Genomic DNA, 15,000 nt, shown 5'->3' with positions numbered 1-15,000 from the left:
TTCAATTGTACTCGGACTAGATGTCATTTTAGTCAATAAAAATGACTTTTTAGTTGACAATAATGTGTAAAATGACAAAAACATGTATCAGGAAGGGCCCTATTTTAATAGCATTCTATAAACTATGTAAGCACATTCATAAGAAGTTGGTAGTGTAAATGGAATTCATGCAATGACTTAGAAGAATAAAAATATGGACCCGCTCCTTTTATGTGCTTAGAGAATTCTATTCAGGTCAGGATTTGGACGTAAGCTCCATTACATTTCTAGAGAATGTAAGTATTATTAATAATTTTCCTCAACTGACACGCACTTCACTTCAACTGGTCGATTTTGATTCAAATTACACTTCAAACAAAAATAAATCAAAATAATGAAGTTACTCTCTCCAACTTCTTCCACCGGTCCCTTTTGCAGTGACTTAAAAATCACTCTAATGTAAATAGGCATGGGTAGCTCAGTGGTAAAAGATGCTGGCTACCACCCCTGGGCTTCGCTAGTTCACTAGTTTGAATCCCAGGGCGTGCTAAATGACTCCAGCCAGGTCTCCTAAGCAACCAAATTGGCCTGTTGCTAGGGAGGGTAGTCACATGGGGTAAACTCCTCGTGGTCGCTATAATGTGGTTCATTCTCAGTTGGGCACGTGGTGAGTTGAGCGTGGGTGGGGTGAAGCCTTCACGCACTATGTCTCTGTGGCAACATGCTCAACAAGCCACGTGATAAGATGCGCGGATTGATGGTCTCAGATGCGGAGGCAGCTGGGATTTGTCATCCGCCACCCGGATTGAGGCGAATCACTACGCGACCATGAGGACTTAAAAGCACATTGCTTTTAAGTTTTTGGGCTTGCCAAATTGGGAGAAAATTTTTAAAAAATTTAATATTAACAACTGAAACATAAACCATGACCTAAACAGATTAACACAAATCTCATATATATTTGTTTCATTAAATGGCTACAACTCTGATAATCAGGGACATAATTTAATGTTTCACTATATTTTCAGAATTTGGACATGATCTTTATTACCAGCTGTTGGTGGAATCTCCAAACTGCAAAAGGCACAAACTAAATTTAGCCTTTGCGCTAAGGTAAGACCTGTTTTTGAAACGTCTTGGCACAGTGACCTATTTCTCATGAAAATAGCAAATTGTAAAACTTCATTTACATACAATAAACCTACAGATAGTGCAAACACTCCCACCCATGCCCACTTGTGCTTTGAGCTGGCACGAAAATGCCCTTAGAATTAGCGCTCTCACAAACGCGCCCAGTCGTTGCGCATAGCACTTTACGCACTCACGAAAATAGAGCTCTATAGATTAATATGTTGAATATGTAAGATTAAACAACACAAGAAAACTGTCCAAAACTGAGCTCCTGAAAAATTGCGTGTAATGTATATATTGAAGTATTAGCTGCTTTTATACGTTTTTAGAAGAATTCTGAATCTATCACATTTAGACAGTTATGGATTTTGCATTTTGCATAGCATTAAATGGTTTTTTTTCTCCCCAATTTGGAATGCCCAATTCCCAATGTGCTCCAAGTCCTCGTGTTGGCATAGCGACTTGCCTCAATCCGGGTCTGAGACGTCAACCCGCACATCTTATCACATCGCTTGTTGAGAGCTAACCACATTATAGCGACCACAAGGAGGTTACCCCATGTGACTCTACCCTCCCTAGCAACCGGGCCAATTTGGTTGCTTAGGAGACTAGGCTGGAGTCACTCGCCCTGGATTCGAACTCACGAACTCCAGGGGTGGTAGGCATTACATGTTTTTAGGGAAACAACGAATTCACAGCGCAAATTACGCATTCTGACTAGTTTACCTGTTCATTCGCTTCATTGAGGTGCAGATGTGCAGTTGTGATATTAATTTTATGTTATGGATATAGTGATTAATCATACATATATAAAATGTGTTTGAGTGAATTAATTAATCCGTTAGTAAAGTTTATTGATAAGGTGTCCAGCTCTTTCAGCTAACGCAACTCAAACCGGGAAATTCCCAACAACTACTGTCAATCAATCCTTTCTAGAAATTTCTTTCTTAAAAATAAATACATAAATAAATGAAAAACTGTGTTAGTGCACGGTTAATACTCCTGCAGTATTATCTTTTCTCTCATCATATTTGATTATCGCCATGGTCTCATCTTTGTTATCTAGGCCAAAATAAAAACAACTCTTCGTCAATGAACATTTTCGTCAGTAATTTCGTTGGGGAGATTAACACCGGCCCCTGGTCGATTCATGCATTATTCATCTGTAAAGCAGCAGCTGCGAATGTGTAAAATGTTTCCTTTTGTGTTCCACAGAATAAAAGAAGTCATACAGGTTTGTAACAACACGATGATGTAGTAAATGATGACAGAGTTTTCTTTTTTGGGTAAACCATCCCTATAATATCATCTTTACTTCTAGAGAACGATCATATGATGTTGGAAAAGTTGAGTTCAGCATGCAAAGAGAAATGGATTTATATGTTATGCAGAGTGATGAAATACAGCTTAAGATTCATAGAATATTCTGGATGGGAAATGGGAGCAGATGGAAAGCAGGCAAATCAGAGGAGAAGGTCACAGAGCATTTTATTCCATAGCTTTTAGAATGACAATGGCTGACATCATCTCCTCTTTGGTCAGTAACACAGAGACAGAGTTTGGCTGGTGGCAGTCCAACGACGAATCAGAAGAGAGCTTCAGTCTGCTCTGGATACACGGATCAGACTGGGCCGTTTTAGCCACAGTTGCAATCAACAGATGAGACATTTGTGGGTGAATCTCACAACACCAGCCAAGAACATTTCCAGTAAAATCTCTAGTTCTTTAAACTTGTCTACTAACATGCGTCAGGAGATTTGAGTCACCACAGTGTCATTTCCAGCACATCTCAAAATCTGTATCGTGTTTAATACAATTCTGTGGTGGAAATGACGCTGATGGAAATTACATTTTTAACATATTTTAAATAAAATGGCGGACTCCTGTCTTGCTATGGCTAACATTTTATATATCCTAAATACACACAATTAAAAAATATTTTCACACTTTTTGCATAATTTGGCAAAATTACAGTGTGATTAGAAATTACACCCACAAAAATATTCTGCTTACAAGTGATATCTTAAAATTTCTGCTTTCTTCAAACATCACTTCTCATATTTCATCTCAAGTGTGCTTGTCACAGACACTTTTGTTGACTTAGGACACTAAATTTTGGAAAAATTGTGTTAAGGCAAACATTTTTGGTGTGGTAGAAATGACGCCACAACTGTGGGACAGTCGTAGAAATTATTGTTTTAATAAATATTGAAATGGTTTGTTTACTTCACTATTTGTTAAGATTATCATAGCTTTAAATATATCATAATTTGTATTTTTATAATGGATTTTCATAGTTTAATATTGAAAGTCAGGGTCTGAGATTTGACTAAAACAGTAAAATCTATTCATAAAAAGGCATTAGAAAAATACCAAAATATAAACAAAAAAGTTATGGTAAAAAAAAAATGTACAAGTCATTTTTAATGTGACCTTCAAATAAAAAAGAAAAAGAAACCAGTAGCTGGTAATAAACTCTGTTAATAAATAATAATAAGAATGAAATCAACCTCTGGGACATAAATGTGCGCTAATATATATATATATATATGTAGCATCAAATAATTTCTTGTACTACTTTTAATTTAAGCTGATTTAAATAAAAAAATATCTTCTTGTAGTTTTACTGTATTAAAATATAATTAAAAACTGAGACTTAAGGGGAATTTTTTTTAGATGTTTTACAGTAATAAGTCCTTAACATATACTTCATTGTTTTAAGGCAAAAAGTTATGTACATTTTTGTTTCCTTTGATTTTGGGGTGAAGAATGACAAAAAATGTTTTCACAAGATTCCCCTTTACTTTAAATTGAGACCAAAAGTGATCACAAGGGCTGTTAACATTCAAAAGAGCATGTTATAACTATTATTTAAGTTGAAGTGTCATTTCTGTACAACTAATGTCACCAAATAACATCTGAACACTCCCCCATATTCCACTGGTTTGCTAAACAGGTAGTCCCACCCCAAAGTCACACCATTGGTTAAAGCCATTGTTGATGGGATGCTCAACCAAACAGAGCATTGTGTTGAAAGCACTATATAGAGTCACAGTATTTACACTATATGGGGAAATTAACTTCTCTGAATGTCTCTGAATATTACGGTGGAATATGACACAGTGTTTAAACCAAAGCAAATGAATACAATACACATTTGTGATCATAATTTCAAGCTGTAACAGTGAATACTGCCCATTCCGGACAAAACTGTCCTGAAGACCTGGAAATTTGTAACTATGTCTGTTCAACACAAATTCAACAAGCGCAAAACCATCACACAACACCGTCTGTCTGTTTTCGAATGGAAATGGACTGAAGTGAAGTTTCAATGCAAACAACACAATTAACTGATGCTGTGGTGTCAGATATGGTTGAGAGATGCTCTGGTCCACTGAATGCAGATTGAGAATGAAAAACGATGAGTCGCAGCAGCGCGGAGGTGACGTCCTCACAGCAGAGAGAAGAAGAGTGAAAGCAGAAATAGACAGAAATGGCAGATGAAGTTGTCGCAGTTCAGTTTGTTTGATTGGATTCATGCAGAGAGACAGCAGCTCAGAGAGAGGAGGAAGAGGAGGGCTGAAGAGTTACAGACGAGGAAGGCTGTCATTACCGTTCTCCAGGTTCTCGTTGCTCTCATAACAGCCGGAGTCGCGAGGAGAGTCGCCCGGCAGGGCGTGAACCACAGACAGAAGCCTCTCTTGGGAACCATCTGATGTTCCTTCACGTTCTGGGTCACTGTTGCCTTTAGACAAACAAAACAACAAATAAATAAATGGAGAACTAACTGATTCTGAACATCTTGAAACATCGGCTTGATGTCCTTCTAACATCTGATGCCATTTTGATTCTTTTCATACAAGTCATAATAATTATTATAATACAATTTTAAATATGTTTATGATACAAATGTAAACTGGAGGGTCAATTTACACCATAATAAATTGACAAAAACAATACAAAAGCCTCAAGAATTGTACTTTGGATAAGAAATGAATGCATAAAATATTGGGTATTATTATAGTAATTATCTATAATATCAATCAATCAATAACAATTAATGGATGCCCTAATTTAAATCCCTACTGATAATCACACCAGCATAACATTGATAAGTTTCAAGATCTACCAACAACCTTGTCAAATAATAATGGACATTTTTTCTTTCCAATACTTTAAAGTGAATTTTGAGTAAATATTGTGTATTTGTGTACCATATCGTGAATACTGTATGCATATATGATCGCTTATTGGCATCCTGGTTTCATAAAGGAACATTCTGGGTTCAATTCAAGTTAACCTCAATCAATAGCAATTACCATAAAAACAACAAGGTTCGCTGTCCTTTTCTGCATATCGCGGTGCCGTTTTGTGGTCCGAACTGCATAATGCAGTGGCTCATTTCAGCTCATCGCGGCCCATTAGGGCCTGTTTCGCAGTCGACCAATTTGAAATTCCCGATATGCCAGAATACCAGTCCAGACCTGATGTGAAGCGCTTACTCACAAAAACGTCTCATTCTGCATTTTGGTGATAGTTAAGACTTGGCGTACTTCTGTGGTGATTAAAATGCGCCTTACGCAGGCTGAAAAATACTTGATTTCTCTCACAAGTCCCAAATGGACTTTTTTAGTACATCAAATAGCATAAAGAGGTCCTTTCTCCATCATTTCATCACTGTCAGGGAAGCAAAAAAGTTTAGTCAGCAATTTTATCACACTAAAATCATGTCAACACACACATTGTTTATGTCTTGTGGCTATAATTTTGAAATAGTATTTTAACATTTACAAATTGAGATTGGTAAATTCACTTCCATTGTAAGTGCCTCACTGTAACCCCTATTTTGCTTTATTAAAGAAAAGGAGGGGCAAGTCAAATAATTTTTTGCGGTAATCAATATTATGCCACAAATGCTGTCGATTGAGCTTAACTTGTATTGCACTCGAAATATTTATTTAATATTGGCATTGGCTGTGCAAAGTCCCTTATTTGTCATCTACTAATAGAAATGACCCCTTTATAAACCAGAAAAGAACTTTAGGGCAAATATAGAATAACTTGAATTAAAAATCTACACCTGCAATAAACAGTCAAACAGCACAAATCAAATCATTAAACAACTAAAATGGAAAAAGTAACATACTAAAATATCAAATAATTGTTTGGCCCAACAAATATTGTCATTATTAAATATATCTAAATATGAAATTTAAAACACTGCCTCGACAAAAATTTTACACCATGTCCCGAATTATATTTAATGAATATCTTTGTCCTAAGAACACCTTTAAACCTTTCAGTAAAAATCTCCCTTCACACCCTGTAATCATGTGAAAAAGGTCTATTCACAAAAAAACAAAAAACAGGCTTTTGAACTAAACCACTGCTTGACAAAACACATATTTGTGCAATTTTGACTCCAGATGTTATTGTTACTGAAATACAGCCCTTGTTACAACTTCCCTGTTTGACAACTAGCCCCGGTTCCCCCGATATTTACATCATTTCTATATGTTTTTGTCTTACTGTCACACTCTTGCAGAAGTTCGACGGCGGTGAGCAGCACTGCTCTGTGCTGCGGGTCTCTGATGTTCAGCTCATCTAGATCTTCTTCCTCCAGCAGTTTAAACGTGTCCAGATCTTCATAGCCGTTAAACAGGAATGTGGGCATGTGCTCCTGCGAGACAGAAGTGAATATATTTATTTACTCAATAAACACTTAATTTAAAGGCATGTTTTTGTGTGTGTTGTGAATGAGAGATGTTACTTTAAGATCGATGCGTTCCAGGAGCTCCTCTACGGATGTGGGTTTAGGAGGACGACTCTTCCTCCTCTTCTTCATGCGTTTGGGTTTCTCTTCTTCGTTCAGCACATCCACGTAAATGAACTTAAAGGTTCCCACCTTGTTATTCAGCAGCCCCATCCAGGTGCCCATGGGTGGCTTACTGATGATGTCAATCAAATCTCCTCTCTGGACGAGTAAACAAAAGTTCAAGACGACTTTAACAACAAACATCGCCACCCAGTAATGAACTCTGTCGGCAACTTTTTCTAATTTCAATATATTAAATATAATATTTGACCTTGAGTTTGAGGGAGTCTGTGTCATATGGGCTGGGAATGAAGTCTGTATGTACGAGAGCTCGACCGCAGAACGGTCCTCTGTACGGCAGCTCGTCTTCATCGCCGTCTTCTGATTTCACGCTCTCTCTGTTACTGGTGGAGGAATCTGTGGTGCTGACTGTCTGACCGCCTGTAAAAATGACTTACACTTTATACAAATACACTTTAGCTAACTAAAAAGTACCTTTTATCATGGTACAATATACATATATTTTTCAATGTAAATACTATGGCTCATAAATATGTTATACTGTACATTCAGAATCATACTACCTGTATATCTAAAGGTACCAAGGTATTCTTAAATCACCATCACTACTATATCATAGTACCGTACCACAGTACGTGAACTGATTTCAGTTTTTGACCCATGTATAATATTCCCATATTTATCCATATACACTCACCTAAAGGATTATTACACATTAATGCAATTATCTAATCAACCAATCACATGGCAGTTGCTTTAATGCATTTAGGGGTGTGGTCCTGGTCAAGACAATCTCCTGAACTCCAAACTGAATGTCAGAATGGGAAAGAAAGGTGATTTAAGCAATTTTGAGTGTGGCATGGTTGTTGGTGCCAGACGGGCCGGTCTGAGTATTTCACAATCTGCTCAATTACTGGGATTTTCACGCACAACCATTTCTAGGGTTTACAAAAAATGGTGTGAAAAGGGAAAAACATCCAGTATGCGGCAGTCCTGTGGGCGAAAATGCCTTGTTGATGCTAGAGGTCAGAGGAGAATGGGCCGACTGATTCAAGCTGATAGAAGAGCAACTTTGCCTGAAATAACCACTCGTTACAACCGAGGTATGCAGCAAAGCATTTGTGAAGCCACAACACGCACAACCTTGAGGCGGATGGGCTACAACAGCAGAAGACCCCACCGGGTACCACTCATCTCCACTACAAATAGGAAAAAGAGGCTACAATTTGCAAGAGCTCACCAAAATTGGACAGTTGAAGACTGGAAAAATGTTGCCTGGTCTGATGAGTCTCGATTTCTGTTGAGACATTCAGATGGTAGAGTCAGAATTTGGCGTAAACAGAATGAGAACATGGATCCATCATGCCTTGTTACCACTGTGCAGGCTGGTGGTGGTGGTGTAATGGTGTGGGGGATGTTTTCTTGGCACACTTTAGGACCCTTAGTGCCAATTGGGCATCGTTTAAATGCCACGGCCTACCTGAGCATTGTTTCTGACCATATCCATCCCTTTATGGCCACCATGTACCCATCCTCTGATGGCTACTTCCAGCAGGATAATGCACCATGTCACAAAGCTCGAATCATTTAAAATTGGTTTCTTGAACATGACAATGAGTTCACTGTACTAAAATGGCTCCCACAGTCACCAGATCTCAACCCAATAGAGCATCTTTGGGATGTGGTGGAACGGGAGCTTCGTGCCCTGGATGTGCATCCCACAAATCTCCATCAACTGCAAGATGCTATCCTATCAATATGGGCCAACATTTCTAAAGAATGCTTTCAGCACCTTGTTGAATCAATGCCACGTAGAATTAAGGCAGTTCTGAAGGCGAAAGGGGGTCAAACACAGTATTAGCAGGTGTTCCTAATAATCCTTTAGGTGAGTGTATATACGTATATTCCATTTTCCCAACATGACTATATTGTGTGGTATCCCACACATTTTTGACCCAAGAATTTCCATGACTTTTCCAGTCGCTTGTAATTACAATTTTAAGTATATACAGATCAACGCACCAATAACAGCAAACATCAGTAGTTCTTGCATGTGTCCAGACCAAACGTCATGACACATGGACTAATGAGGTTTGGTGTTATTGACATCTCACCATATTTGATTTGGGCTCTGTATACATGAGTTGATAAATGATTTGATTTGATTTAAGAATGAATAACAACTTCAACTTCGGTCCGTTCATCATACCAAGTAGGGATGCACCAATCCGATACCTGGATCAGTATCACCTCCAGTACTGATGTTTTTAACCAGATCTGGTGTCGGTTCGACGAGCCCGATACAAATCCAATATCACGCGTTAGTAATGGTCATTACTGTCAAGCTCAAATAATAAAATAAATGAACCATAAAAGCACCATTAAAATAGTCCATATGACTTGTGCATTTTATTCTAAGTCTTTTGAAGACATGTGATAGTTTTGAGAATCGCAAAATCGACTGTTTAATAAATAAATACACAGTCTGCATGCACAGTACTCTTCACTGAATGAGCGCTGCTATGCTTACACTCATAGCACACGTGGGGCTTGTGATGTGCTGCTATTTTTAGCTTTCAGAGCGGTGTGCAATATGTGAGTGCTAAACATGAACAACATCTCTGATGTAGATGCTCGATAGTTCGGTTTGCTTGTAAAATTAATTGAGAACGGCAGTGGTGGAACATTTGACATGATTTTGAATGAAAAGTTAATTAAACTACTGGTAACTATGCTACTTCCTGGAGTATTCCGCCAAAATAAAAGCCTGAGGGTTTAAAAGTGAATAAATTATGACCAAAATATATTGCTGTTGTATAATAAAATATATATATATATATATTTTTTTTTAATTTGGCATTTAAAAAAATTCCCAATGCGCTCCAAGTCCTTGTGTTGGCGTAGTGCCTCAATCCAGGTGGTGAAGGACGAATCTCAGTTGCCTCCGTGTCTGAGACCGTAAATCCGTGCATCTTATCATGTGGCTTGTTGAGCACGTTACCGACGAGACCTAGCGCGTGTGGAGGCTCACGCTATTCTCCGTGGCATCCACTCTCATCCACGCACTCCACCAAGAACAAGAATCACATTATACCATGAAGAGGTTAACCCAGCGTGACTCTAGCCTCCCTAGCAACAGGGCCAATTGGTTGCTGAGGAAGCCTGACTGGAGTCACTCAGCACACCCTGGGGTCAAACTTGTGACTCCAGGTGTGGTAGTCATCGTCTTTACTTGCTGAGCAACCCAGGAAAATCAATATTTGAAAATATTTGTGCTGAGATTATGAGAGACAAACACACATCAACACACTTACTCATGGAGCTCTGTCCACTGAGTGAACTCCTCAAACTCTCCACTGATCCTCCGGCTTTGAGTTTGGGTTTCTCCAGAGAGTCTGTGTCCGTGTGAGGAGACTGTGGGCTGCTGGGAACTCTGCTGGGGCTTGACTGAGTCAAAGAGAATAACAATATAATGCTCAATACATATTTCATATAAGCTGCCTTAACTGTAACTGCCAACAGGGGGTGCTAGAAGCTTAGAAATGAACCTGTATTGTTACACAGCCAATTCTATAAAGTCTCTGAATACTTCCCAAACAAATGCTGGGCTACAAAAAATTCTACTTTCATTCATGAATAATGGTTATTGTATTTACAGGAACACCGTTTTTTAATTTGACTTTATATTGAAATAAAATACAAATTAACTGATTGTATCTGGATAAAAATTCTCACGTATAACCCGATTTGGTTCTGAAACCCAATAAAGTTACTCACAGATTATTATGTAAAAAGTTAATAGGAAAAAGTTCCAAGTAGAATTTCCCTGATTTCTCTTTATTCTCTTCTGATAATCTTTATAAATGTATTAAAGAGGGGGGTTTGGATCGAGAAATTCTGACACTAGTTGACACCAAGTGGCTCAGCGGTTGAGGCTCTGGGTTTCTGACCGAAAGGTCAGAGTTCAAGCCCCAGCATTGCCAAGATCCCGCTGTTGGGCCATTGAGCAAGGCCCTTGACCCTATCTGCTCCAGGGGCGCTGTTTCATGGCTGAGCCTGCGCTCTGACCCTAGCTTAGTTGGGATATGTGAAAACAAATAAATTTCATTGGCTTTGTACCTGTACTCTGCACAATGACAATAAAGTTGAATCTTAATCTTAAAAATCATCTTAGGCAACAGAAAAGTTCCTCTGACCATACTGTTGTATTTCTGAAAGATGTGACATTGAATGAAACAGTGTTGGACTTAGTCAGGAGTGCCCAAATCTCCCTGGAATTGCAAGGCCAGACAGCACTCCACTTTGACAAAAATGACAGATGAGATGTGGACTTGCTGTTTTATCGCTTCAAATAACAACTTGCCCTCCAAAGTTTTGCTTTACAAATAATTCTCCATCTCAAACTGTAGTTACCTGCTCGGATGGCGAGGAATTATATTTCTTGGATATGCGTTTCCTCATAGTCTCTTTAACGGATTTCACCTTCTTCCCCAGTGAGATACGAGATGGTGTGGGGGATCTAGACGCATCTCTCATGCTGATATTTACATTCTCATTCTGTTATACACAGACATGATCGTAAGTCAAAAATGATTTGAATGTCTCAACAGCTGTGGGATTCATTATATTGATTGCTGTTTGTTTCCTTACTGTGGGGTCACAGCTGCTGTTGCCCATGTACACAGATCGCTTTGTGAGATCGAATCCACCAAAACTACAGGTCCTCTGGAACGCAAAGAATCAAGTTAGTAAAGTTCAATCCAAGTCTAGCTAGGAGAATTGGGGTGGTTTGTAAGGCATAGCGTGGTCACGGCAAATATTGAATATTGTTTTGTATGTTTACTGGACTTTGTATGAAGTTAAGTACAACACAGTAACAATCTAGTTTAAAAGCATGTTTTCTACACTGTTTTTCCCTTCCAGAACATTAGGATAAGATATTTATCATTTTCATTTATTTGCAACAGCAATATTTATCAACATCACAAGACAATTAAATATATGAAATAATAATACATAGGGATTGATGAATTCAAATTTGTCCAAATTTTTTGATACATTGACACGGACAGTTCTGAACTGAATCAATGAATCAAACTTTCCAAACAGTGTTTTTAGTTTAGGGCTGCAACTAACGATTATTTTTATAATCGACTAATCTAACCATTATTAGAACGATTATTCTGCTATTATTGCAACGATTAATCATTAGCTCTTAATCGATTATTCAGCTTGTGTCCTGACTTATAAGGTTGTATTAAACGTGCTTACTAAAATAAAGAGGACAAAATCATCTTTTAAAAATACCTCTAAATGACATTCACTGAATTAAGGGGAAAAAACTACTTCGATTTGTATTAATGAAAATTTTCACTGCTAAAAATCATATTGAGCTATTGAGAGTTTTTGTTTTGTTTTCCATTTAAAAATGTATAAAAATCCTTAAAACAAGATACATTTACTTGAGAAGCAACATATCAGATATTTAGACTTGCTTTAAGAGAATGTATCGTAAATAGAAGTGTTTTTATTCACTTGTTCATACTTCTGCCAGTGCAGTAAAGAAACATACTCATATTCAAGATATTTGCTCTTAAAGCAAGTATAAATATCTTATATGTTGCTTCTCAGGTAAATGTATCTTGTTTTATGGATTTTTATATATTTAAATATTAAAATTAATAAAATATAATATTCAAAATTCTCCAATAACAATTTTTTCTTCTGCAGTATCGCTGCTTAAGTAAATATACATAAGGAGTCATAACGGAAATTTTGTTCGACAATTTTTTTATTGTCTGCGTCGTCGATAATGTCGCCTAATCGTTTCAGCCCTATTTTAGTACTGAGGTTTGTAGTGGAGTGATGGTGGCATAGTGGGCTAAAGCACATAACTGGTAATCAGAAGGTTGCTGGTTCGATCCCCACAGCCACCACCATTGTGTCCTTGAGCAAGGCACTTAACTCCAGGTTGCTCCGGGGGGATTGTCCCTGTAATAAGTGCTCTGTAAGTCACTTTGGATAAAAGCATCTGCCAAATGCATAAATCTAATGTAAATGTATACCAGAGAAGCTAATAAAATATCTGTGTCTAAACCTACTAATATTTGTGAGTCGTGAGACAAGGAGGGTTTGTGAAATTAATCTAATGACAGTTGTACAAGCGCATTATAATAAACAATATTCACAATGTTGAAACATTTTATATTGGTTCTTTCTCGAGTTACTTCAAGATTTAATAAAAAGTGTCTAACAAGTGTGCAGCATTGTTATCAACAGCATTTATTGCTGACAGGGCTGGACTGGGAAGAGAAATCGGCCCGGTATTTACATAGCAACTGGCCCAAAAGTTGAGCGGGGGGGGAGGGGGTGTTCGCTGTCCTTTTCTGCATATCACGGCGCAGTTTAGTGGTCCGTTCTGCATAACGAGCCGGCTCATTTTAGTTCGCATTTTAGGCCCCAAAGTGCGTTGGCCCACTGGGAAAATGCCCGGTATGCCAGATTACCAGTCCAGCCCTGGTTGCTGATCCGTGACAGAAAAAGTATGTCTCATTAGCAGTGTTAAGCTACTCAAAAAGTAATCCACTACAAATGATTAATTACTTCTCTAAAATAGTAATCAGAGAAATTATTACATCATTGAAAAAAGTAATCACATTACTAATTATTTGACTTTTAAGTTACTTTCTAAAACACATTTCAGAGAAAAGTTTTGGTTATTCCACCTTAACAAATTCAAAATGTGTCAATATTTCCTCCTTGTTCATTGTCGCACACCCTTCAGCTGACACATAAACGCAAACAGGCATAAATATGAATTCCTATTTGAAATGCATTCAAAAAAAATTATTTTATTTTAGAAATGTGTGTTAAAATTAATTGTCTTTACTGAAATTTGTTAACAATAATCAGCTAACAAGACTTTAAAATGTAATGCGTTACTCTACTTTTATAACTTAAAAAGTAATTTGATTACAGTAACTAATTACTTTTTAATCAGACTACACCCAAAAAGGCAGATAATGCAAAATTACCCACCACTGCAAATAAATGACCCATTTTGGTGGGTGTTAATGCCCCACACTGGGTGTGAGTGATATGTGCGGATTGTGGTTGCACTCACTCCATGGTAGTTTGAGGGGCTCAGGGCTCGTCTCATCTCGCTGTCCGTTACCGATCGAGACATCCTGGACTCCACGTCTCCGTCCACCTCAGAGAAGGAGGAACCGCTGCCCGCGTCCAGCCCTGAAACTGCTCCAGCCGGTCCTAAGACGGGCTCCAGACCATGACTGGACTTACTGAAGGCCTTGAAGAGCTTGTGACTGCTGTAGGTGTCTAAACTGCTTGAGGACGGAGACGTGGTCAGACTGTCTGAGTCTCTGTCCAGATAGAGCTGTTCCTGAAGCACAGAGCTCAATCCATCACCCTGAGACACGGCGAGGTGCTTGTGCACCCCAGAGTACAGAGAGACGGCCTCCTCACCGGAGGGTGATGCTTCAGGGCTCATAGTGTCTAGAGGAATAGAATGGGTTTTAAAGAAATGTTACCTGTACAAGTTAAGCTCAATCACCAGCATAATGTTGATTACCAAAGAAAATTCTTTAAATTGTCTAAAGTTTCTTTAAAAAAGCAAAAAACATGGTTAAAGTGAGTCACTTACAATAGAAGTGAATGGGGTCAGTTCATAAACATTGTTTCAAAAGTATAGCCACAAGATGTAAACAATCTACGATAACATAAAACTGATAAAATCTCTTCTTTAAAAATCGCTTACAGGGTTACGTCGTCATGGCAATGAAGTTGTAATATTGGCTATAACGTTACCCAGATAAGGTTAGTAAATAAGTGATGTCTGATCATACTTTTAGATGTTCACATGGATGTAAATCTTCAGTGTCAATTGTGCATTTTAATAAAATTGCATCTCACCCTTTGCTCCATGTTTTTTGGCCTCATCTATTCTAATAAGCTTCTTTCTGACACGTCGAGTTGAATTGACGAGTTTATGAAGCCGGCGAAAGGTGGCAGAGTCTTCCAGCTCGTCCTCCGATTGT

The 15,000-nt window shown here is 38.1% G+C and overlaps 1 protein-coding gene across 5 annotated transcripts in view; it reads right to left on the bottom strand.

Annotated features, from left to right (window-relative positions):
• The window catches only part of LOC127657240 (SAM and SH3 domain-containing protein 1-like), a 133,910-nt gene that overhangs the window by 5,447 nt on the left and 113,463 nt on the right, over positions 1-15,000 (bottom strand). For 4 of the 5 annotated variants that reach the window (XM_052145941.1, XM_052145944.1, XM_052145943.1 and 1 more), the window contains 9 exons: positions 14,876-15,000; positions 14,070-14,458; positions 11,597-11,671; positions 11,360-11,503; positions 10,261-10,393; positions 7,197-7,366; positions 6,881-7,084; positions 6,640-6,790; positions 4,724-4,855 (listed from right to left, as the gene is read on the bottom strand). The exon at positions 14,876-15,000 is cut by the window's right edge and continues 8 nt beyond it. In XM_052145941.1, coding sequence (XP_052001901.1) covers positions 4,724-4,855; positions 6,640-6,790; positions 6,881-7,084; positions 7,197-7,366; positions 10,261-10,393; positions 11,360-11,503; positions 11,597-11,671; positions 14,070-14,458; positions 14,876-15,000 — 1,523 coding nt within the window. The remainder of the gene's footprint in view (positions 1-4,723; positions 4,856-6,639; positions 6,791-6,880; positions 7,085-7,196; positions 7,367-10,260; positions 10,394-11,359; positions 11,504-11,596; positions 11,672-14,069; positions 14,459-14,875) is intronic. The other variant, XM_052145942.1, reaches the window with a different exon arrangement.

This window comes from Xyrauchen texanus, chromosome 16 (assembly GCF_025860055.1).
Source record: "Xyrauchen texanus isolate HMW12.3.18 chromosome 16, RBS_HiC_50CHRs, whole genome shotgun sequence".
Lineage (NCBI taxonomy): Eukaryota > Metazoa > Chordata > Actinopteri > Cypriniformes > Catostomidae > Xyrauchen > Xyrauchen texanus.
The sequence above is the reverse complement of the archived record's forward strand: the minus strand, read 5'-3'. Positions and strand labels throughout refer to the sequence as shown.